Raw genomic sequence first — 27,339 nt, forward strand, 5'->3', positions numbered from 1 at the left:
TTTATTTGAAAAGTTTTTATGCAAGAATGCATAAATAATTATGCATTCTTGTAGGATAATTTTTGCATTATCCTAATGCACAAAAATATAACCGTATTTAATGATTTTCTAAAGCCACATCGTGTCTGTGATATTATGTGATATGCACAAATTTTGACTGCATTGTAAAATGCTATTAAACACATTTTTTTAAATACAAATCTACAGTTAATTACTTACTTGAGACACTGAGATCTTTTGTCTGTTGAGTTTCATAATTGCATTTTGGACATGGTATAGGCTGATTTCTTTCATACTTGAAACCTTTTCGTCGAACATGATCTTCACAATAGCAAGTCTAAAAAATATGACAAGTTAATTAACTTTAAATTATGGAAATGATTTCTATTTGGGTTTATTGATCAAGTATTTTTTTTTAGAACAACTATGTTATACCAACTAGTTTCACCAACTGAGGCTGTTGGCATCTTCAGGGTACATAACTGATATAAGGCACTTAAAGCTAAAACTGTTACAGACTATAAATCAACCGATTCAGTTGATTTATAGTCTGTAACAGTTTTAGCTTTAAGTGCCTTATATCAGTTATGTACCCTGAAGATGCCAACAGCCTCAGTTGGTGAAACTAGTTGGTATAACATAGTTGTTTTAAAAAAAATACTTGATCAATAAACCCAAATAGAAGTCGTTTCCATAGTGTTCGTGGTCAAGAAAATAACGTTTTAACTTTAAGTTAATAATTTTTACATAATGTAATTATTTTCATTCTGTATTTCTGTGTCTTAATTTGAAGAATGGTATTTAAAAAGTTTGATAGCATATATAAGTCCAACCAGAGAACCTATATATCTTTATATAGATGCTGAAATTTGAGTCATGCATATTATCAACAAGAGCAATGACCCAATATAAATTTTTATAAAATATGTAAAAAATAAAAATAAAATAAAAAGTGCACTCAAGATGTGCATAATGTGAATTAACATTAGTAAAATGAAAACTTCATATAAAAGTAAGTTTTGATCTTGGATAGCACATACACAAACATTTTAAGAAATTGAACAAATATCAATAAACATCCAACTGCAGATTTAATAATCCTGAAATCTATAATGTGGTTTATAGTGTACGAGTATTTGGTAATTAATACTTAGAAGTACTGTAAGAAGCATAGCATGCTTATAGATTATGAGATATCATGTGAATTGTAGTAAGCAAAAGATTGTGGATGTAGCTATGGGAGAGTAAAGCAGAAATGACAGTATAGTTGAATGCTTAAGCAATAATGGTAAGATGGCAGGCAAAAGTGGCAGTAAGTTAACAATGCTGAGTGGTAAGACAGTGTGCATGGGTGGCAAGACAGCAGAAGTGCAAGGTAGTGAAAATGCAAATGGTGTAAATGGCAGTGAGAAAGTAAATGAAGAGATGAAAGTAGAGTTGGTAAAGATGAGGCAAGAGATTAAACATACGAGGAATGAACTGAGGAGAATTACACATTTGCATGGAAATATGAGGAAGAATGGGATGAAAGATTTGAAAGAAATATCAAATGATTTGAGAGTAGTAATGTATGGGGTAGCCAATGATTAGAAGTGTGGTGAGTGAAAAGGTGTACAAGGTTTGTTTTCTGGAAGGAAAAATGAGCAGGATGATTGATGCATTGGATAAGAGGAATATGCGAGCAAAAGAGTTGGTAGTGGTAGCTGGTACAAATTATTTGACTGGTAACAAGCAGAATGTAAGGATGGATGTCAAGAGGCTGTTAAGGAGAGTGAAATATAACAGTATGACAGATAAGATGGTCAACATGTTTCCCAGGTATGATGAGTTGAGAAGGTGAGCAAAGATTATGAAAGGTATACTAGCAGAGGTCATGTGAGGAGAAAGGAGTTCATTTTGTGAATGTGTAGGATGAATTTGAGGGATGGATAGAGCTGTATAAAAGAGATGCTACATTTAAATAGATTTGATGTCAGTCGGAGAATGTTGCTGGAAGAGAAAATAATGACTGAAGTAAACGGAAGAGCAGGAGAGTAAGGTAGCAAGGTTTGCAAATGGAAAGGTGAGTGGCATGAGTGAAGAGAAAATAAGAGAGAAGAACACGAAGTAGGAAATGGGGGAGTCACAGTGGACAGGGGGGCATTGTGTGAGAAGTGTAGATGATGGTTTCAGAAGTAGATGTGTGTGAGTTGGTAAGAAGGGATTAAGATAGTCAAGGATGTGGAAGTGACATTTAGGGCTGAATAAGGGGGATTTAATAACAGTCATGACAGACAGGAATGGATGGGGTGAAGTGAGGAGGAGTCATATCTGAGAAGTGGAATCAGTGAGACTTGTTATAAACAGAAATGAGCTATTGTGTGTATGTTTATAAATGCTAGAGGTATTTGAAACAAGGGGAATGAAACTATAAATAGAATTTGTTCATTTATTCAAAATTGTTGATGTAAGTGAGACATGGTTGAATGAGGATAACATTCTGACACGAATAGAGATGGATGGATATGTAGCCTTTTATGAAGACAAACAAAGCAAAAAGGAAGGAGTGCTATTGATGATAGCAGAGGAGTTGTGCCCATCTAGGACAGAGATGAAGGAGCAAACAGTGACAATGGTTTTGAAACAGTATGGCGTGGAGTGGAGGTAGATAGGAATGAAAATTTTTAGTAAGGTGTTGCTACAGACTTGGTAATGTGAAAGGCAGTGAGAAGGAAATGTTTAGGCAAATTGGGCTGGGAATGCAGAATAACATTCCCGTCCATGTTACCGTTCAGTTATGGTAATATAGACTGGAATGAAGAGGCAGCATCTACAACCAAAGAGAATGAATTTCTTGAGTATTTGAGGGACAACTATCTTAAGCATAACAGAGGCTCCATGTGGATTGAGGGTCTTGGATTTGATTATATTATCAGAAGATATTATTGTAAATGAAGTGTCACATCTTCCACCATTTGGTGGCCAGCCTTATCAGGACTTTTGTGAGAAAGGGTTATATGTAACTATAAAGTGGGTGATTATGACAAACCCCAGGAGGCAGATTGCAGCGATATCATGGAATGAGGAATTGGGTGGGAAGGAAATCAATGGTCCAATATTAAATCTTGTAACCTTTGGTATATTCCAAAGGTTACAAGATTAAATAAGGTGAATGTAAAATGGATGAGTAAAAAGATGAAGCATGCAATCTGAAAGAAAAAGACATTGTGGAAGCAGCAAAATGAGTGGCAATAATCAGTTACATGAGGAGTACAAAGAGCAAGCATGGAAGGTGACTTGCTTGGCAATGAGCAGCAGTTAGAAAATGAGGCTAAAAGAAATCTAGGGAGTTTTTTTATATGTGGTCAGTAGAAAGAAGAATGATTATGGGAGGATGATGTTGGTTAGTGATAATGAGAGAATGACAACACTGAGGATCATATAGTAGAGGTGTTAAATGAGCAGTTCATTAAAGCATTCCATTCATGTGATTACAACATAATGCAGAACTTGAGAGCAGTGGCAATGATGATGAATGAGCAGAAGGTATATGAGGAATTGAGTAAACTTGATGTAAACAAACAATCATGCATCTTGAGGGAATGTTCCAGAGAATTAACAACAGCTTTAACTTACCTTTTTAACACGAGTCTTAGATTGGCCCAAGTTCCAAAGGAGTGGAAAAGAGGATAAAATTGTTCCACTTCAGAAGCTAGTGAGGACAAGGATTCAGAACTGGGTTGAATGTAACAGAATTATCTTTCGTGAACAGCATGGGTTTGCTAAAGGAAGATCATGTTTTAGCAATCTGCTTAGTTATTATAACAAGGTGATGAATACAATGGACAAGGGGGGGGGATGCATATATAGTATATTTAGATTTTACAAAGGCATTTCATAGATTGCCACAACAAGCTAGTAGTTAAACTGAAACAGATGGGATTGGATGGAAGATTAGTGTGTTGGATTGGCTTCTGGTAGGTATCAACAGGTTGCGTATGGGGAGTAATATCCCAGAAGAGGAAAGTAACTAGTGGTATGGCCTGGGGTCTGTTTTGGGTCCACTGTTGCTTAATTTGCATGTAAATGATAGAAGGGGATTAAATGGTGATAGAGAGTTGTTTGCAAATGATGCAAAGTTGGGTAGAATTATGAGAAGTAGAAGAGATGTAGCCATGCAAGAGGACTTGAATAGACTGAATTGGTAAGTTTATGAGGATATCAGTTTAATGTAACAAAGTGTAAGGTTTTAAAATTTGTGAAGCAAAGATGGGATGCAGAGTATAAGTTGGTGGGTGTAGAAAATGTGGAAGAAATAAAAGATTTGGGGATGATGGCGGAGAGGGTCTTGAAATTTCGTGGACATTTTGCTAAAGTGAAGACAACACAGCAGATTATAGGAATGATGTTGAGAACGCTGACAGGTAGAAGTAAGGATGTTATGGTTCCACTGTACAAGGCTCTGATTAGGCTGCATATGGATTACTGTGGACAGAATTGGTTGCCTGGTTTTCAAAAGAATGATGAGTTGTTGGGGGGGGGGGGTTCGGAGACAATTGACTAAGTCAGTTTCTGGAATGTGCAGTATGGGGGAGAGATTGAGAGAAAATGTATATTGCAGAGCCTAGTGGGATAAAAGGAAGAGGGGGACATGATTGAAATTATAAGTTGGTAAGGGGTAATTACCAGATTAATGTCCGTGCGGTTAGCCTAGTGGCTGTGCGCTTTGCAACTATATGACTGGGGAAGAAGTGTCCCAGGTTTGATTCCTGTCGAAGACATGAGGAATTTGAGGATTGTCCTCAGCCATAGCCAAGTTAGCGAGTCTTGGGCACGGGCAGAAGGGTTTTTTCCACCAGTTTATTTGGCGTTTTTCATCCCGCAAGAAGGCAAACCAGTCCCGTGAACACACACACACACGGATCTACAGTGTGTGTTCACGGGGCTGAATTACTTAACCCCCCCCCCCCAATGAGGGAGCTCAACTCACCCCAATAGAGACAGGGGAGAAAAAGGAAGGAAACTCCATACAAATAAATAAAAATAAACCAGATTAATGTGGATGAAATTTTTCACAAAACGTCTTTAGACAGGAGGGGAACAAGAGGTCATCCATAGAAGCTGTATCAGGATGTGAGCAATGAGATGAGGAGAGTGGTGGGCGATTAGAATGCACTGCATGAAAATGCAGTGAGTGTAGAGACAGTGAATCTATTCAAGTCAGATGATCTGTGCATGTGAGAACTCCTGCAATAAGTCTCTTGACTACACAGAGCTATGATAATAATTAATAAAAGGAAATAAAAAATATGTTCTGAAACATACATATTTGACATTTTATTAATTTTTGGCTAATGGGATCTGGACCTCAGTCCTTTTTACATTTTTAGTACTTTATATACCGGGTGATTATAAAATAATGTCACGTGTTCAGAGCCCTCTAGCGAGTAATGTATTGGACGAAACACACCAATATTCGGTAGACGTACACAGTGGAACATGGGGATTCGATTTAACGAAAAAAAAAAGTACCAAAAGTCGCCAACAGGGGAAATTTTGATGCTGCCAAATTAATTTTAGTAGGTGTGACTAATGAATGACTAAATGGCAAATGAGAGACAGCACACATCAATTTCATGACGTTTATTGTTAATTACAAATGAGGTTCGATATGACCACCATTCTGATGTTCCAGGAACTGCATACGGTGCACGACATTTTCCAATGTGGTTTGCAAAATATCGGAATTGATTTGTCTCACGTGTAACGTTATTCGATCTTTCAAAGTTGGAATATCGGGTACATGTCCTTGATACACAATGCTTTTAAGAAATCCCCACAGCCAAAAGTCACAAGGATTGAGATCAGGCGATCTCGGTGGCCATGGTGTGGGAAATGCACGACTAATGATTCTTCTATCAGAGAAATGTTGTCGCAAAACACGCTCTACCTTAAGTCCGATGTGGGGTGGCGCACCATCCTGCATGACGATGGTCGAATCAAGACATCCTCTTTGCTGCAGTTGTGGAACCACAAAGTTCTGTAGCATATTTGCATACCTGTTAGCATTGACGGAACAGGACACTGGTCCATTTTGGCGATTTTCCTCGTAAAAGTATGGACCGATGACAAAAGATGCCGTAAATCTGCGCCACACTGTGACTTTGGGCGAGTGGATAGGCATCTGAAGACACATGTGCAGATTAGTTACAGCCCAAATGCGACAGTTGTGTGTTAATATCGCCATTTGAATAAAAGTGCGCTTTTATTTGAATGGCGATATTAACTACCTACCTGTACTGCTAGAGTTCCAGTAGTTTCAAATCGCCAAATCAGTTTTCATAAGTTTGTTATGCTAATCGGACCTTTTCGTAAATTTTTCATACACCGAAAATCACGAGGACAAGCACTGGCATTATTGTTCTCTTGATAACAGAGTTTGACTAACAAAGCATGCTCACGTAAGGTAAGAGGCATCGAAAAACAGTTCGTCTACGAATAATAAGAACTCCCACAGGCTTTCCGTTTATTGCATGATTGCTCACAAGAAACGCAATAATGCAAATTAAAGCATTTTACTTGGTAAACAGCGCCAAAATTTCCCCTGTTGGCGACTTTTGGTACTTTTTTTTGTTAAATCGAATCCCCATGTTCCACTGTATACATCAACGGAATATTGGTGTGTTTAGTCCAATACATTACTCGCTAGAGGGCTCTGAACACTTGACATTATTTTATAATCACCTGGTATATATATATATATAATATGATGATTTGTTGTATTAACTTGGAATTGGGATATGTTCATACTTTTATATACTGACTGAGATCCGAGAATTAGAACAAAGAATTAAATTTATAAAATACGCAACATGTTTCATTGGAGTGGCTGACTTCTTCAGGCATGAGAGAAAGAAAGCCAATAAAAAACACTATAAAGAAATTGAGTCACTATAAAATCGACTATAAACTACAGCTAACTTTGAACTGTAGTTACAGTCTGTGTTAAAGTCCTATTGTTAGACACCTGTGCACGTGTGGTTTCACGAGTGCGCCAATATCTGACAGCAGAGCTGAACGAGTCCAGTAAATTGTAGCTGAGGTTACTGTTTATATGGAGAGGGTCCATGACAATTTCTTTAGACTCGACTATGCGGTGTTCTACCTCGTCGTGGCATATGTGAAGTTTTGAAGTTGTCCGGTTTATTTTATGTTGGCGGCCTTCATTATTTGTGTTTACTGAAAACAGGACATGGCTTGAGAGGGCACTAGCTCTGGTTCTTTTGTAAGCAATGTCTCTTCGCTGTTCTTCGAGAAGTAGGAGGATGGATTTTTCCGTTCGGCCATAGTATGGTTTTCTGTAGTCACATGTGATTTTGTACACACCTGGGAATTGTAGATGGTAGTGAGCTTGTGTGTATTTGCTTAAACTTGATCTTAGTTTGGGAAGAGTAGAAAAGCACGCTTTTATGTTAAACTTTCCCAAAATTCTTCTTAGTTTCTTGGAGAGCATGCTGATGTATGGCAAGGAGATATAACCTTTGGGATCATCCTGTGTTTCTACGTTGTTTCGTAGATGGTGGTATAGTTGTTTATTGATAGTTTTTGAAGATCCTTTTAAGATGTTGTAGTTTTTTTAGTTCTTCTTCATCTAACAGTACAGATCTGGCACAGTGTGCTAGATTTGAGATGATACCCATCTTCTGTTCTGAATAGTGATGTGAGGACGCATGTCTGTGTGCGTAAGTTTTCTAAAAATGGAGATTTTTATGGAGTCAGATGTCTTAGTAAGTTTTAAGTCCAGAAAAGGTAGAGATCCATTTTCTTCAATCTTCATGGTTAATTTGATGTCTTCGTGGACGTTCTTTAAGTGATTTAAAAAAGTGTGAAGTGAAGATTGTCAAAACCGTGTTCCCAGATAAGGAATATGTCATCAACATATCTAAGCCAAATTTGTGATTTAAACGCAGAAGAGGAGATTGCCTTTTGTTCGAAGTCCTCGAAAAAGATGTTGGCTAGTATTGAAGAGAGGGAGCTGCCCATTGCCAATCCTTTATTCTGTTTGTAAATTTTTCCTTCAAATTCAAAGTAGCCAGAATTAACACAATGAGAATTAACACAGAGAAAACATCTTCTTTGAAATCTTGTTGCTTAAAATACGGAGAACTTCTTGCGTCGGAATGTTGTGAAGAGAGCTACTATGTCAAAGCTCACCATGATATCAGAAAACTTGAGTTTTATATTCTTAATTTTAGAGACAAAGTCTGTTGAGTTTTTTATACAAAGGAGATTTTCCTGCAAAACCTTTTAAGGATGATGCCAGATATTTTGATAACCGGTAGGTGGGTGAGTCAATACTATCTACTATAGGTCTCAGTGCTCAGTTTTCTTTGTGTACCTTCGAGAGACCGTATGACCTTGGAATGAGTGGATGTAAAGAACGAATGGAAAGGCATATGTTTCATGGAAGTTCTGCAGCCTTTTGTAGAAGGTTATTAGTTTTGTTATGTATCTCCCTCGTTGGGTTCCTCTAAATTTCCAAGTATGTATCCGACTCAAACAACGGCAAGATTTTTTCCCGGTTCTGTTCTTGTGTTGACTTGAGCGAATTATGCTTTCTGATGAGTTTATATTTATTTAAGTTTTGAGATCTTAATGTGCGGCGTGTACTTATCAGAAAGTTCAATTAGTTCAAGTCAACAGAAGAACAGAAAACTCTTAATAATCTTTATGAAAGACAAAAAATTAGTGATAAACAAATCGTCGTATGTTTTAAATCATGACGAAGAACAATTTCTCGAAAAAGGTCTCAATTTTGCCCTTGCACCTAAAAGTATTCCCAAAGAACTATTTCTAACTAAGATGAAGAAAGGCCGCTTCACTAATTCTTACCACAGACACGAGTTTACTTTGCATGGAAGCAATATTTGCGATCAATAATGCAAAAACTTCATCTGTTAATATCTCCCCTGGTGAAAGGCTTGCAATCAAAAATCTAAAGAAAAATAAAGACATTGTTATCCTACAAGCTGGCAAGGGAAATGCAACTGTAGTTCTAAATAAAACAGACTACCGGGAAAAAAATCTTAACGTTGTTAGAGTTAGATACATACTCGGAAATTGAGAGGGACCACCCAACGAGGGAAATACATAACAAAACTAATAACTTTCTACAAAAGGTCACAGAACTTTCATGAAACATACGCCTTTCCATTCGTTCTTTACATCCACTCATTCCAAGGTCATATGGTCTCTCGAAGGTACAAAAAGAAAACTGAGCACTGAGACCTATAGTAGATAGTATTGACTCACCCACCTACCGGTTATCAAAATATCTGGCATCATCCTTAAAAGGTTTTGCAGGAAAATCTCCTTCTTGTATAAAAAACTCAACAGACTTTGTCTCTAAAATTAAGAATATAAAACTCAAGTTTTCTGACATCATGGTGAGCTTTGACGTAGCTCTCTTCACAACATTCCGACGCAAGAAGTTCTCCGTATTTTAAGCAACAAGATTTCAAAGAAGATGTTTTCTCTGTGTTAATTCTCATTGTGTTAATTCTGGCTACTTTGAATTTGAAGGAAAAATTTACAAACAGAATAAAGGATTGGCAATGGGCAGCTCCCTCTCTCCAATACTAGCCAACATCTTTTTCGAGGACTTCGAACAAAAGACAATCTCCTCTTCTACATTTAAGCCACAAATTTGGCTTAGATATGTTCATGACATATTCCTTATCTGGGAACACGGTATTGACAATCTTCACACTTTTTTAAATTACTTAAACAACTTCCACCAAGGCATCAAATTAACCATGGAGATTGAAGAAAATGGATCTCTACCTTTTCTGGATGTAAAACTTACTAAGACATCTGACTCCCTTAAAATCTCCATCTTTAGAAAACCTACGCACACAGACAGATACCTGCATGCATCCTCACATCACTATCTGGCACAGAAGATGGGTATCATCTCAAATCTAGCGCATGGTGCCAGATCTGTACTGTCAGATGAAGAACTAAAAAATGAACTACAACATCTTAAAAAGACCTTCAAAAACAATGGCTACTCTTCAAAAACTATCAATAAACAACTATACCGCCGTCAACAAAACAATGTAGAAACACAGGATGACCCCAAAGGTTATATCTCCTTGCCATACATCAGCATGCTCTCCAAGAAACTAAAAAGAATTTTGGGAAAGTTTAATATAAAAATGTGCTTATCTACTCTTTCCAAACTAAGATCAAGTTTAAGCAAATACAAACAAGCTCACTACCATCTACAATTCCTAGGTGTGTACAAAATCACATGCAACTGTGGAAAACCATACTATGGCCAAACAGAAAAATCCATCCTCCTACGTCTCGAAGAACACCGAAGAGACATTGCTTACAAAAGAACCAGAGCTAGCCCTCTCAAGCCATGTCCTGTTTTCAGTAAACACAAATAATGAAGGCTGCCAACATAAAATAAACTGGACAACTTCAAAACTTCACATATGCCACGACGAGGTAGAACACCGCATAGTCAAGTCTAAAGAAATTGTCATGCACTCTCTCCATATAAATAGTAACCTCAGCTACAACTTACTGGACTCATTCAGCTCTGCTGTCAGATATTGGTGCACTCGTGAAGCCACACGTGCACAGGTGTCTAACAATAGAACTTTACATGGACTGTAGCTCCAGTTCAAAGTTAACGGTGGTTTATAATCAAATTTATAGTTTTATAGTGACTCGATGTTTCTTTATAGTGTTTTTTATTGGCTTTCTATGTTCTCTCACACCTGAAGAAGTCAACCACTCCAACGAAACGTGTTGTGTATTTAATAAATTTAACTGTTTGTTCTAATTCTCGGATATCAGTCAGTATATAAAAGTGTGAAAAAAAAAATATATATATATATAAATATGGACTTTCAACTAAAAATGTCATTATAACACAGGGGCTTATACGATAGCTAAAAGTACGTGTAGCCAATTAGTTTCTATGAACATCCCATTGTGACTTACTAAAAGAAGCAGACTGTTGTCTTTGCTCTGAAATAGTGTTTTTCCAAGGTTTCAAACTTATTGTCAAATTTTGAAGGGATCTGAGAACATGAGAATCCAAATAATAATAAATTTGAGTTTCTTTAAAATTTTATAAACATAAAATTTTAAACCATATGCTTGATCAAGTTATTTGCTTACCTACAGTTATTCTTTTTATTTACCTATCATTCACCTTTCACCTTCACATTTTTGTATTTTTATTTACACAAATATAAATAAATGAAAAAAAAATGGCAAACTATTTCATTCGTAATCTGCTGATTAGTCAAGAGATGACATCACTGGTGTTGTGCACTTTTGTTCTCTGTTCATTGTCATGCAGTTTTTTTTTATAGTATTCAGAACATTTCTGTATTATAGGAGGATTTTTATTGCTTCTTTTCTCTAAAGGAACTAGTTGTGAATAGTTAAAAAAAGCAATATGTTTATTGTTGTTGTTGCAGGATTCATAGCTGTGAACATGTATAGTATTGTACTTTTTTTTTTAATCAAAAGAGGAATTCATATAGTTCTAAAAGCAATACACATTTAATTAGTTCTTTCACTCTGTTGAACTATATCATTTTCTTTATTCAGCTGATTAAAAATGAAGATTATGGTAATACAGTTCTATATTTTACCATCTCTAGGAAATGGACTAAAATGATAAAAAAAGGTTTTTGATATATCCATCATTTACAAATTAAAAGCATAAAATTCTGTTATCTTAAGTGATGTATATTAATTCCATGATGTGGCCTGTTTCTACAAAAGGGGTTCTGGCAAACCAGTAATTCGAATTACATTGTAGTGGGAGGAAATGCTAAAACTACTAGGTGACAAATGACTTTCATTATCTGGTGAAATACGACCATGAGGCTTACTAGAGGCCCGAAGTGGCATATGGCATGTTTGGTCTCCAGAGCAGAGCTTCTAGTTTCTGACCCTCCTCCCTTCTCTGTGCAATGTGATATCCTTCAAGGTCATGCCAAACATGCTAGAGATCGATAATCTCCTCCATTTCGAGGGTACATCAGTTAAAATGGTGATAGTCCAGGTTGGCTACCAGTTAATGCACTGGCCGGACCCTGTCAGTAATGAGTCAGGAGGCCTCCTGGTCAATCCTGGAGAGGGAGTCTGAGTAGTGGTATGCAGGAGGCACTGTTAAAGCCACATTATGGCAAGGAGACTGGTTACTCGGTATGGATGTCATGTTCAAGATTGTATCTCCTCTCACTGCATATCCCCACTCTAACTTCTATCTAATCACTAATGAACTAATAATGAATCTAACAAACAATGATAGTGGCACTGTGACAAAAAAGGAACAGCCCTCAAACTATTCCCAATGAAAAATACACAATACAATCAATCACAAATACAGAAATACGAATACAGAATCTTCTCAATAAAAACTCAATTTCACATTCACTTTACCAACATACATGCCATTAACACAAACATTAATGACATACACCATCACTTACAGTTATCCAGACTATACCCTTAATTTTGACTGAAATCCAGATAGCATCCACTACTTCTGACTCCATTGTCCAAATTATGCTCTTCACAATTCCTTTTGCCACAAGGGATCTGTGCCTTTGTGAGATCAGACATTGCATGCCAGAGAGCAGCTAATTTAAAATTCCCTGATTTCAATCTCCTCTGACTCAAAGTTTCTTTTCTTCATTTAGTAATATTCATCTGAGGCATTTACTGGTCTTCAGTATAGGCAATGACCTAACTTACACAAATTCCTGATAACCTTCTTCACTCTCCCCAGTACTCAAGTCTCATGAACCAGTTCTCCTTCCAGATACACTGTAGGTCACCTCTCAGACCACAATCTTGTAGTACACGTTTCCCCTTTCACAGAACACCCTTCCTCAAACCACTGATCAATCTCACATCCTCTGGCACAAAGGTGCCATCTCCAGTCATCATCCATCATCTCCAATGGGAGGATCTCCAGAATTTCTATTCCTTCTTTCCTTGGTCTGACTAATGCTTCAGTTCATCTAACCCTAACACCTGCTCCAAATGAGTCACAGAAATTATCCTCACTAGGCCTTTATTCCCTATTCTACTCAAAATCCTAGTCTACTTTTGAAGCCCTAATTCAACAGAAAGTGTATTGAATCAGTCAAAGAAAAAAAATCGAACTAACTTCATGTAGCTTGCATCAAGAACCCTAGCTTAATAATCTGCCTATACCAAAGCATGCAACAAATGCAAAACACTCATCAGCAGATCTAAATCTGATTTCATAAAGGCCAACAGTAGATAACTTGCCTCCTGTCCAAATGAAAGACATGCCTTCTGGTCATTTGCAAAGTCTAAGTGCAATTTCTGCTCACCTGCACTTCCACCTCTCTCTCCCTCTCACATCCTGATGGCACCACTGTTACTTCACCCAAAGATAAAGCTGACCTCCTAGCATCATTTTTTTTCTCAAACACCTGTATAGATGACAAGAAAAATCATCTCCTACCATACCAAAATCTGAGCACTGTATGCCTCTGGTAGTTTTTTGACAAAAAAGACGACAGTAAATTACTAAAAATATAAACTAATAAAAAATAAACTAAAGAGTTTTCTGATCCTGATGGCATATCTTCAATTGTTCTCAGATGTGCTTCAGAGCTAACACTTGACCTGTATTGTCTCTACAATCTATTATACATAGCTGGTATTTATCCCAACGTGTGGAAGCAATCTCATATCTAGCCTATTCCAAAAAACTACCAACCAAGTGGCATGATCTCAATCCTCTCTAAAATAATAGAGAAAATCATCAATAGCCAACTTCTCCACTACCTAGAGGCCTACCAATTAATCAGCAACCACTGGTATGGATTCCACCATTCAAGATCCACAGCTGACCTCTTAGCTTACATCACCCACCACTGGACAAGTGCTATAGAAATGTTCTGAGAAACTTGTGCTGTCACTCTTGACATTCCAGAACCTCTGACCATGTTTGGCATTGAGGCCTGGTAAGCAAATTGCCATCCTTTGATCTACCTGCCACCCTCTTCCTCTCTGGTCATTCAATGCATGTCATGGTGGATGGCTACCTCTCTTTGAACTTCACTACAAATGCAGGAGTACTTCAGGACTCTGGCCCATTACCTACTCTCTTTTTCCTGTACATTAATGACCTACTCTCAATCACCACCAATCTAATCCACAGTGTTGCAGAAAATAGTGCTCTCCATTCATCCTATTCATCTGACAAACCATGCAGTGCACAGTCATCCCCAAGCATCAAAATCATGTACAACTAGTGCCTTAAACATTGACACTGATCTACGTGCTATCCTTCAGTGGGGTAAGGATAATCTGGTCACCTTTAATGCCACTTAAATACAGTCTTGCCTTTCTCTAACAAAAGAGATCTCAGCTCACCTTACCTTTAGCAATACAGAAATCAACCAGAAATCTCTCTGCTTGGAGTCATACTTACTTCTAGTCTCTGATGACATAAATAAATATGTCATAAAAAAAATAAAAAAAAACTATAGGCATTTTCTTCTGTTCAAGATGCTATTCTACACCCAACACCCAACCAACTCTTAACTTGATACAAATCCCAAATCTGCCCATCTTTAAATTACTGCTCACCTGTTTGGGGTGGCACTCTTAAAACTTCTCTAAACATTCCTGACACAGTCCAGAGGAGAGCAATTCATAGATGATCCCTCTCTCTTACAGATTCACTTCATCCTCTATCTCACACATGCAATATTTCATGTATGGATTTCTCAGTTCTGTGTACCTATTCTACAGGTATTTCAATTGGCATTTTTCTGCTGAACTAGCAACCATCATTCTTCCACTTTCTGTTACAGATATCAATACAATAGCAGTAACTGTCTAGCACTCCTTTACTGTGCAATTGCAAATACACAAGACCTCCTTCTGCTCTTCTCTTTTATTCCATCCACCTCAGTTCTGTCGAACAGCCTTCAACAAGAAGCATTCTTAAACTGCATCCAGAAACTCTTTAAAACATCAATAAACTTCTGAGTCTTCAACCTTTGACATCTCATGTATGGGATCAATATATATATCTATACATCAATATATCTATATATATACATACATACATACACATCAATATATCTATATATATACATACATACATACACATCAATATATCTATATATATACATACATACATACACATCAATATATCTATATATATACATACATACATACACATCAATATATCTATATATATACATACATACATACACATCAATATATCTATATATATATACATACATACATACATACACATCAATATATCTATATATATACAGGGTGTTCGGGATAAATTTGACAGTTTCGTAAGGAAAAAGAAAATCTTCTTTGTATCTATTAAATTTAATGAATTGACAAAAAAACATTACAGGCAGAGTTAATTACAATACTATCAACAAGATTTACTCAAAATAACCACCATTAGCATCGATCACAGCTTCAATTCTGCTTTGGAACCTCGAACAAGCTGATGCTACAGTCTCCCTGGGAAGGGCCGCAAAAACTGTTTTAATTTTATCCATTAACTGGGCTTTTGTATTACTGGAAGTGCGATTGGTGTCTTTTTCAACTGCGCCCCATACAAAATAATCCATGGGGTTAAGGTCTGGGGAGTTTGGAGGCCAAACATTTGGACTGGTGAAGTCGTAGAAATTTTCAGACAACCATTTTTGACTTTTCCCAGAGGTGTGGCAAGGGGCCGAATCCTGCTGCCATACATACGGCCTACCATTGGCTACCCTTGTTATCCAGGGCTTGACTACAGTTAGCAACTCCACGAACAAAGCCCGAATTCCAATGCCAGGGTTCTTCAACACCTGTTCCTGCAGATTTGCGAGGAATTCTGCTGTACGAACGCAATCAGATCGTCTGCTAGGGATCTTTCTTCTTGCTACATCCTCGTAGTCACCATTGCAAGTCTCTAGTTCATGCCTGATTGTTTTTACTGTATTCAGGGAGCATTGGGCAGCAGTCGTAATATCCTTATTTTGATGGCGGGCACGAATCATCATGATACAAGTTATTCTCTTCCATGATTCAGGTGGGTTCCAGCTATCCATCCTTTCTGACATCTTGTATATGAATGAAGAAGGGTCCAAACTTTTAAATGAAGAGAAGTGTGTGTTAATACATGTAACTTACGGAAAAATATAATTAATTATAAATATGTCAAATTTATCCCGAACACCCTGTACATACATACATACACATCAATATATCTATATATATATACATACGTACATACACATCAATATATCTATATATACATACATACATACATACACATCAATATATCTATATACATACATACATACATACATACACATCAATATATCTATATACATACATACATACATACATACACATCAATATATCTATACACACACACACACACACACACACACACACACACACACACACACACACACACACACACACACACACACACACACACACACACACACACACATCATCATTCTCAGCCATTGTCGATCCACTGTTGGATAAGGGCCTTTCCAAGATTACTCCAAAATTGTCTGTCCATGGCTCTCCTTTTCCATGTTACTCCTGCAAATCTGATGATATCAACAATCCACTGTGATTTAGGTTGGCGTAGTGGTCGTTTTTCCTCCCATGGAATCCAATCCAGTACTTCTTTTGCCCATTGTTGATCTTGTCTTTGAGCAAATAAGCCTAGTCCATTGCCACTTCAGCTGTTTCATTCTTCCTATGATGTCAGAGACTTAGGTTTGGTTATATACATATATATATTTTTTTTTTTTAAAAAAGAATTGAATGACTAGAACTGAGATTTAAGTAAAAAAGTTTTAATATAAAAACACGAGTAGTTTCGGCTTGTAACAGCCTTCATCAGGTGACGTTATAAAAGAAAGAAAAAAGAAGAAAAAACACTAAAACACTGAAGCTTAAATAAATTATAACATCATAGAGAGAATCTATCGTTGACATTAAATTGTTGTGGTTGTATTTAAAACTGTTCTTTCGTTTGTTGTATTGTTGGGAAAGTACGTGCTAGTACTTTCCCAACAAGTTATCATTTAGATTAACAGGATTGAAGATGATTTCCCTAGATTCTACGATTTTTCTCTCTAGTTCATCATTGCAACGAAAGATGTTAGTAGATTTTTCCCAGCAGACTTTGTGACTTTGGCTTTCATCATTAAGATTAGCCGAGAAAAGGATATGACTTAATAATGCACGGGCTCGCTGTCTCTTATAAGTAATGTCCCTCGTGTTCTTCCATACGCAATTCAACAGATTTGTCTGTCTGCCCAAAATAAGGAATATCACAATCACATAATATTTTATATACACCACATAATATTTTATATACACCAGGGTATTTGAGATGATAATGACAAGGTTTTGGGTGGCTTATTAAGAAACAGATCTTTGGAAGTGGAGTGAACAAGGTTCTGATATTGTATTTTCTTAGAACCTTTGCTAATTTATGAGAAACTGTATTTATGTAAGGAATAGATATATTGCCTTTGAATCTGTTTGTTTCTTCTGAATGATGTCTAGAGCTTAAGAAGGAATCTTTCAACGATTCTCTTGGAATATCCATTAACTTTGAAAGAAGTTTTGAGATGTTTTATTTCTGTAAGAAGTTCATTTGGGTCATCAAGAAGAGAATGGGCTCTATGTCCCAAGGTGGAAATTATTCCAAGCTTATGAGGAGGGAAGTGATGGGACTGAACTATGCAGATATCTGTTGGTATGTGTGGGCTTTCTATATATATCAATATTTTGAGTTTACCAGAAGAGTGGATCAGTTTGATATCAAGAAAAGGCAGGGAATTATCCGTTTCAAGCTCGGCAGTAAACTTAACACTATGATGTCGGCTATTGAGATGTTCGAGGAAAACCATAAGGAAATCATGCCCATGGCTCCAAATAATGAAGACATCATCTACATAGAATTTCCAAACTTTAGGTGTTAAAATAAAGGAAGAGATAGCCTTGGTTTCAAAATCCTCTAAGTAAATATTTGCGAGTACAGGGGATAAAGGATTACCCATAGCCAGTCCATGATTTTGCTTGAAATCTGAAGTATTTGCAATGTGTAAGCAAGGCTAACATTTTTTTGGATAACTTATCCTTGAGTAATGTTAGGACTTCATCTGTTGGGAAGGACAAGTTATCCAAAAAAATGTTAGCCTTGCTTACACATTGCATCAAGTCCAGTTACTTCAGATTTCAAGATACTATATACAATTATGGGTAATCCTTTATCCCCTGTACTCGCAAATATTTACTTAGAGGATTTTGAAATCAAGGCTATCTCTCCCTTTATTTTAACACCTAAAGTTTGGAAACGCTATGTAGATGATGTCTTCATTATTTGGAGCCAATGGACATGATTCCCTTATGGTTTTCCTCAAACATGTCAATAGCCAACATCATAATATTAAGTTTACTGCCGAGCTTGAAACGGATAATTCCTTGCCTTTTCTTGATGTCAAACTGACCCGCTCTTCTGGTAAATTCAAAATATCGATATATATATATAGAAAGCCCACACATACCAACAGATATCTGCATAGTCAGTATCATCACTTCCCTCCTCATAAGCTTGGAATAATTTCCACCTTGGGACATAGAGCCCATTCTCTTCTGGATGACCCAAATGAATTTCTTACAGAAATAAACCATCTCAAAACTTCTTTCGAAGTTAATGGATATTCCAAGAGAATTGTTGAAAGATTCCTTCTTAATCCTCCTAGACATCACTCAGAAGAAACAAACAGATTCAAAGGCAATATATCTATTCCTTACATAAGTACAGTTTCACATAAATTAGCAAAAGTTCTAAGAAAATACAATATCAGAACCTTGTTCACTCCACTTCCAAAGATTTGTTTCTTAATAAGCCACCCAAAACCTTGTCATCATCATCTCAAATACCCTGGTGTATATAAAATATTATGTGATTGTGATATTCCTTATTTTGGGCAGACAGACAAATCTGTTGAATTGCGTATGGAAGAACACGAGGGACATTACTTACAAGAGACAGCGAGCCAGTGCATTATCAAGTCATATCCTTTTCTCGGCTAATCCTAATGATGAAACACAAAGTCTGCTGGGAAAAAATCTACTAACATCTTCCGTTGCAATGATGAACTAGAGAGAAAAATCGTAGAATCTAGGGAAATCATCTTCAATCCTGTTCATCTAAATAATAACTTGAGCTACAACCTCCCAGATAGTCATTCAGCTGTAATCATGTACTGGCAAACGTTCACGAGATACTACTTACTAGCGCGTACTTTCCCAACAAACGAAAGAACAACTTTAAATACAACGATTTAATGTCAATTATGTATAGAGAGAGACTCTATGATGTTCATAGTTTATTTAAGCTTCAGTGTTTTTTCTTCTTTTTTCTTCCTTTTATAATGTTACCTGATGAAGGCTGTTATAAGCCAAAACTAGTCGTGTTTTTATATTCGAACCTTTTTACTTAAATCTGGGCTCTAGTCATTCAATTCTTTTTAAAAAATATGTACGTTAACCGAGTTAATGATCATTCTTTCATATATATAATATATGAAAATTACAAAAGTTTGAATGACTAGACACTGAGAATAGTAAAGAATGGGATTTAATAGGAACACCACCCTGGCCGCTAACATCTTATAGATGGTCTCAAACCTCAAACATACATAAGTGTTATAATGAACTTGAGAGATGTATTCTCGAATCCAAAGAAATTTCATTTGATTCAACCTACCTGAATAATAGCCTCAGCTACAATTTATCTGATACACACATTTCTGCTATCCAGTATTGGCACTGTCGCGATATCTCTCTCTCATACAGTTACATACGGCTGGAACTATAGCATGTAATCCAGTTTAAACTGTACTACAGTTTATAATAGATCTGTTGTCATTATTATATAATGTTTCTATAGTTTTTTGTGTATATAATTTTTTGTAGTCAGACACCTGAAGAAGTTGTTTTATCAATGAAACTAGTAGTGTTCCTATTAAATCCCATTCTTTACTATTCTCAGTGTTTAGTCATTCAAACTTTTTAATTTTCATATCATTTTCACAGAGTAAATATGAATTCTAATATATATATATATATATATATATATATATTAGTGGTGTCACAGGCCCATTTCAGCTGGGTGTGTGGTTTAAACCCGCACTACAAAATTCACGTCAATTTGACTGTATGATTGCATTTTTATTGATGTATGAAAGTTTTAAGAGCGTATAGTATATCAGTGCTCACCTTAATTGATCCAATGCAATTAATTGTAGAATAACTTTGAATATTTCCAAGTATCAATTAATTGGAAACTAATCTGCATAGAGTGGGGGACAATATGTTTGTTTAAGACATATTAGAAAACAATAATGAAGGAGAATGCTATATTTGGTTGATATATTTGAATTACTCATTTGGAAGAGGAGGAGGACAAGGCTTACTTTTTGTAAAATATCTTACAAAAAATATCATACAATCTGCAAAAGCTCCAGAAGAAAATGGGACATTCAGTAGATCATCAGCATTGTTTCTCATTGTAAATATGGGCAAAAAAGTTATGAATTATTTATAAAAAATTATATATTAAAAACTTGTCTATATCAGTGTCCTAAACACGTCAGTTTACATTTCATACATGCGAAACAGTTGAAACTCAGAAAACGAAAACAGCAACGATGACAAATGTAAACCTTCAATTGGATCGGTTGACACAATAATCAAACACAGCTAATGATTTCTGGGTGCTATTATCTTAACACGTCTTTTCAAAGGGCTCAAAAATGTCTGTATTTTCGACTGCACACCCGGGCTATTAATGCAAATATGATGCAATGTTTACACATCAAAAAGCGTCCTCTTCATGAAGCATTAATTTCAGGAATCACCACAAAGCCAGAAAACAATCGGGGGGGGGTCTTTAACAAGAATAAATGAAAAATATAATATGGGTGATATTGCTATTCCATGGGTTGAACACCTAGCATACCCTGAATATAAGCCCCTGATATATATATATATATATATATATAGCTATTTCAGGTCTCTAATAGGCAGGGTAGTGGAGTCCCACTGGGTGAAGAAAATTATTATCATCTAAAGATGCTGTAAACGTTTTGATAGTATATGATTTTTCATACCACAGTGAAATTTAATAGTTGCTATCGATTGGAAAGCAGCAGCTGAACAGCATCCATGGTAATATGTATAAAAAAAAGTAAGGCAAAACCAGATTACCTCTGCGTGTATGTGTGAGGGGGAGAGAGAGATAGAGCAGTGTTTGCCCTTTCTCTAACGTTGTCTAAAGCATTGGATGATACTCAAGTTTTTTTTAGAGGTAGGAGCATTATTAGTATAAGCATTATACAAAGACTGATTGTGGGTGTGGGGGGGGTCAGACTTCCTGCAGGTCACAATTCATTTCACTCACTACTTTCCATGCAGCAAATCTATTTCTCACATATCCACATGATCTTATATGACTTTCAGGTATCAATAGCACCATTCCTTTTCCTACTGTCATACTCTGCAGTCCTAAGAACAGTTTTAGGCACTCCCTCCCTCCCTCTCTCTCTCTCTCTTTTTAAATCACTCACATATTCACACGATGAGATCACGGCACAGAAATCCAGATGTGGACCGATAAGAGTCTTATATTAAAGATGCCAAGAAATTACATTCTTGGTTTTAATTCTTTATCCAAGTAAGCAAAACAATGTTTTGCACATGAAGTATCTTCACTATTGAGCTATTTGTTATAGAGGGTAATGACTTTGCATCAATTGCCTTACTATGTATCCCATAATGCAAAGCACACACCCTTTTGGATGTGTATAATGCTATGCATAATGGGAAGGGTCGCTACCCAGACCAGTTTCGACCTTTAATGAGGTCTCATCAGTGGGAGCCAGACCTGAAAGAGATACCTCGTTCATATATCTGTGATATGTAAACAACAATTAACTGTGATATCCATGATAAACAACAGATATCTGTGATATCGACTAAGCAGTTAGTTTGTTTTTGACTTGCTCATTTGTTTTGTGTTCTGACCAGTGTGTCTTACTTTTCTTAAGCATTTCATTTTGAATATTCTGATTTTCTTGTATTTCATTCTGATTGAATCTCTGTGTCCTGGCTCCACATGTTATCAAAGGTATAATAATGGTTTTATAGAGTTTTAGTTTGAGACATTTGAAATGCTGTTTTTTTTTCATATTTTGTTTAATTTATTCATATTAGACCACTCTACATTAAGTCTGTGTTTTACTGTTTTGTGTTTTTGAGGTTATGAATAATGTGACTGCCAAAATATGTAAATTTCCTTAACTGTTTTCAAATATATTGATCTTAAGTATATCAATATATCAAGTATATTGCCGGCCTGGTTGGCTGAGTGGTTAGCGTACTTGCTCTCCAACCAACAAGTCGAGGGTTTGAATTCCACCATGGGCATGGATGTTGTTTGTAATTATCTTTAGGTGGGAGATGAATTTCATCACCTGGTGTGAGACCTCCACCTTGCTTATTGGAGGCCTGAAGTAGCTTGAAAAGTTCAAATGTTTTCTCTCTACAGCAGGGTTTCTAGACTATGTAAAAATAAATAAATAAACTACAAAAAAGGGGGTGCTTAAGGGGTCAAAAGCTGTATAACTGAGAGGAGACCTCCACATAGCCTTTAAAGGAATGCGGAGAATCGACCAGGGCTTCTGACCTAATGTCCGATCCTCACCTTCTCGTGGTGCACCCTGTTGGGTATCTACTTTGATACTGAACGAACGAGGATGGGCTGGCAATTTGGGATTTAGCCGACCAAATTGTATTCTTATTGGTTAAACCAAAATAAAAAATGATGGTACAACATGACAAAATTTCATGCCGGCTGGGGGTCACCCAGTTAAACAAGGCCCCCGTTTTTGCCAGGGAACCAGGGCGAACAGCGAAAAGTCAACTACTGGAAAAAATCTGAAAACAAACCCCAACTCAACATCACCAGAGTTAAAGATCGGTACTATCAACGTAAGAAGCCTGAATGGCAAAGAAATGGAGCTAGCTGAGGAATTAGATAAGTACCAGATCGACATAATAGGGGTGACTGAAACAAAAAAGACAAAAACTAGTGAGATCTTTCTGAGCAATAAATACAAAATGTTATATTCAGGCAACGACAATCAAGGAAAAGAAGGAGTAGCCATAGTATGCATTCAACACAAAATACAAGGCTAATCTTCTTGAATGGCAGTCAGTCTCAAGTAGAGTAATGTGGGCAAATATGAGAATGGGGAACTGGACAATGAAACTTATTTGTGCCTATGGTCCCACAGAAAGTTCTATTAAGGTAGAAGTGGAGGAATTTTTTGACGCTTTAGAAAAAACAACTGACACAATGAAAAAGGAAAAGTTGGTCCTTGTTGGGGATCTAAATAGTGGAGTAGGAAATAATTGTGAGACATACAAAAATATTTTGGGAAAATTTGAAGAAAAGAGCAAAGCTAATAATAATGGCAAATATCTGTTGGATTTCTGCTCAGGACATGGACTGGTTATTACTAACACCATGTTCCAACATAAAAATTTGCACAAATTCACATGGAGAGAGAAGAGGCTAGGAATAAGAAAAGTCTCATTGACTATGTTATTGTTGATAGGGATGTTTTCTGCTTGGTGCAGGACACCAGAGTGTACAGAGGATTTGAAATTGGACGTGATCACTATTTAGTCTTGAGCAGGATAAAATTGAATTTCATATTGAAAAGAATAACATGTAAGAAAGTTTTAAAGCGAATAAAAGTTGAGCAGCTCTCATATGTGAACTGTAGACTAAAATACAGAAAGATTATTGAAAAGAAAATGAAAGAGTTTGAGAACAGGAATCAAACCTTGCAGATACAGTGGCAAACTCTGAAGAAAAGATTGATTGATTCTGCCAGAGAGGCATGTGGTGAGGTTGTGTGCAAGGATAAAAAAATCAGGACTCCCTGGTGGACACAGGAAGTTAAAGAGGCAGTGAAGGAAAAGAAGAAAGCATATCAAAAGTTCCTGGCAAATAGGTCAGCTTTTACTCTTACAGAATATAGAGACAAATGTAAGAAAGCTAAACAGTGTGTAAAACTAGCTAAACAAAAGTCATTGGAGGACTTTGGCAAGAATATAGAAAATAAATATCAAGAAGGTGGCAAAATATTCTGGAGGTTGTTGAAGACGCTTAGGAATGGAGGAAAGAGTGCTGTAAAAGGAGTTAGAGATGATAAAAGTGATGAAAACCAGAAAAAAAGATATCCTTGAAGGCATACAGTCAGGAATACATATCCATACTTGAAGTAGAAAAAGCCATCAAAGAGTTGAAATGTGAAAAGGCAGCAGGAGTAGATGATATTCGACCAGAAATGCTGAAGTATGGTGGTATAAAAGTCTTACAGTGGCTTTACTACATAGTACAAAAGGCCTGGACAAAGAGATGAATTCCTGATGATTGGAGTAGAGCTCTAATAGTACCCATATATAAAAAAGGATATGACAGTACTACATGAAATTTTTCATGTAGTACTGTCATATCCTGTACACTCCTTGAGGGTACATGGCAGGAATTTGATCATGATGATGATGACTACAAAAAAAAAAAAAAATTATCTCCTCAATTGGAGACAGTGTCTATCTTGGTTATGAATATATATCTTTTGATGCTATTATCATATCCAACACTCTCAAACCCCTTGTCTCCCTTCTGTAACGTGTTGTTTCATGTAATTATTCATTAGCAGCTGTATAAATTCCACTTCTATCTTGCCATGACTCCTTTCCTACCTCCAATCTATGTCCCCATAGCTAAAGTCTCCCATAATGATTGTTTGGCCTGCACTCATTGTGCTAATCTGCTGGCATATGGTATCTCCATCTTCTTGTGGACCCTCTGGTCTATAGCAGCATCCAACAACATATTTTGTCATATGTCATGAGTCTCTATCTCAAATCAGACAGCCTCAAATGAGCCATCTCTCACAGACCTAAAATCTTCTTTAACTTCTAATTTTGTTGGTTGTAATTCAGATATCATCATCAATACCCCTCCTCCTGTCCTATTCCTTCTATCCTCCCTGAAACTACAATACCCTTTATGTTCTATCCCTGTAACGATTTCATTTTCTATCAGCTAGGTCTCAATGATGCCTGTAATTTTTGGTCAAGTTGAGCTGACCAATGCCAAAACTCCTCTCCTTTATTCCTGATACTTTTTACATTTGTGTACATGCATTTCAATATCCCCTTGCACCCACAATTAGCCTTGTGTAATGTCATTACAGCCATTCGAATCAGAAACTTGTGAAATTGCAAGTACTACATAAGTCATTTCTGTACACACTCATTTATCACAGGGGTGGCCAGACATATGGTTGATTGCATCCTCACTAATATCTTTAGTTTCCCTGGTTTTGCATTTCCCAACTCTCACTAAACAAAACTTTCTCCAAACATCTAACTCCAAAACCATTTAAGTTGTCACACACATATATAAGTCCTTTCACCCATCGAATTCACTCCATACATCAATAAACTGCTAACCATTCCTCCCACACAATCTTCTCATGGACTCATTAGCAATCATGGCCCATCTTCTCAACTCTGTCCTATCATACCATGGCAGCAGATGTGCAATTTTTACTTCTTTACACTTCATTTTTGCTTCTTGCAACAACTCTTTCATTGCATATTTCTCCCTTTTCAAATCATTTGATGTTGTTCATAACAATCATCTCATTTATTTCACTTCTCCCTTCTGCAATCTAACAGTGTCACTAAAATTCTTGATTTTCGCACCTGACAAACATGCTCTCATCACTTGCTTATTAAATATACCTCTTAATGAGCAAGTGATGATCTCTGTATCGAATCTCCATACAATACCATATCCTTATTTACAGTTTCTTGCACTTTCATATTTTCCAAATTCACTTTTTTTTTCCATTCTCCCACCTGCTGTACCACACCACAATCATTTCTCCAGTTGCTCTAGTTCCCATTTTGTCCTGTGAAGGATGCAATGTAAATGCACTATTTCAGTCCTTACCATCACTTCATGAGCTACTTCTTTCACACTCTCATTCACAACTTCCATATTTGCTATCCTTCCTTACATCCTTTACATTTCTACACAACTCACATTTCTTGCACTGGCACACAAAACATTTATGCCAAATTTTGTATAATGTGTATGAAGATTCTACAGCTATGACTTGGCAATGTTGTGGGCTATAATTTTCACACCTTCATTTATCTACCTTTTAGAGTATTGGTATTAATGATGCACATTTTCCAGTCATCTGATGTTTTGCCAGTTATGTAGTATTTGGTTGAAAAGTTCCAACAGAAATCTAATGGTGATTTAGGCAATTTAAATTTTTTTTTTTTTACATTCAAAATATCTTCTTTTATTATACACATTGCCTTTTCTCTTTCTGTCTCTTCATTTGCCCAGTCTTGTTCCCTCCAGAAAAGTATCTGGTAATATTATTCCCATTTTATCTTTTGAATTGTTCCAGTTTCAATAATATTTTTATCTTTCATTTTTACTGTTTTGGAATGGTTTTGCTAATTTTTTATACTTTTATAAACAGTCTTGCTATAATTCTTTTCATTAGTTTTTTTCACACATTTTTGTTTATCTTTGGTCAAGCATTTTTGGCACATCAGCACATTCTATCAATTTTGTTTTTGTTTTTTTAGCCTTTTATAATGTTGTTTATCCTACTCTGTATTTTTCCTGTTCAAAGTTTTGTTTTGTTTTTCCCAGCTCTTTTCTTATTTTAAGGTTTCCAGAATTTCTGTGGTTATCCATTTATTTGCTCTTATTGTTGTAACAAGTATTTTTCCTGCAGTATTTACCATAACTACATTGCCTTGGTTCCATGCATTTTCTACATTGTTAAAGGTCATGTGTAATTTTGTATAGTTTTATCTTTCAGTTTTGTTATGTTAATAGTATTGCTTGATAACCCTCTGTTTATTGCCAGGTTGACCTTTGACCTTGGTTGGTTTTTACTTTTGAGCAAGAAAATCAAACTTGCAGTTGAGAATAAGTCTATTTTTATTGTATGATTGTTAGAGACTGTCTAGATCCTTGTTCTTCAACCTGTGGTCCACAGAGTGGAAATTTCCTGGTGGTCTGCCAAAAAATTCTTCGTCTCTCAGAAACAATGCTCTAGCCATGTATATCAAATTTTCTAACCTCTAAGCAGCATCAGATGTCACACTAGC

At 36.3% G+C, this 27,339-nt stretch overlaps 1 protein-coding gene across 2 annotated transcripts in view; it reads right to left on the reverse strand.

Annotated features, from left to right (window-relative positions):
* Positions 1–27,339, reverse strand: part of Noa36 (zinc finger protein 330 homolog Noa36) — a 269,801-nt gene that overhangs the window by 87,966 nt on the left and 154,496 nt on the right. For both annotated transcript variants that reach the window (XM_090401473.1, XM_090401474.1), the window contains exon 9: positions 220–337. In XM_090401473.1, the coding sequence (XP_090257599.1) occupies positions 220–337 (118 nt within the window). The remainder of the gene's footprint in view (positions 1–219; positions 338–27,339) is intronic.

The sequence above is a fragment of the Typopeltis vanoorti genome, chromosome 12, assembly GCF_054136105.1.
Source record: "Typopeltis vanoorti isolate ZY-2024b chromosome 12, IOZ_Tvanoo_1.0, whole genome shotgun sequence".
Taxonomy (NCBI): Eukaryota; Metazoa; Arthropoda; class Arachnida; order Uropygi; family Thelyphonidae; genus Typopeltis; species Typopeltis vanoorti.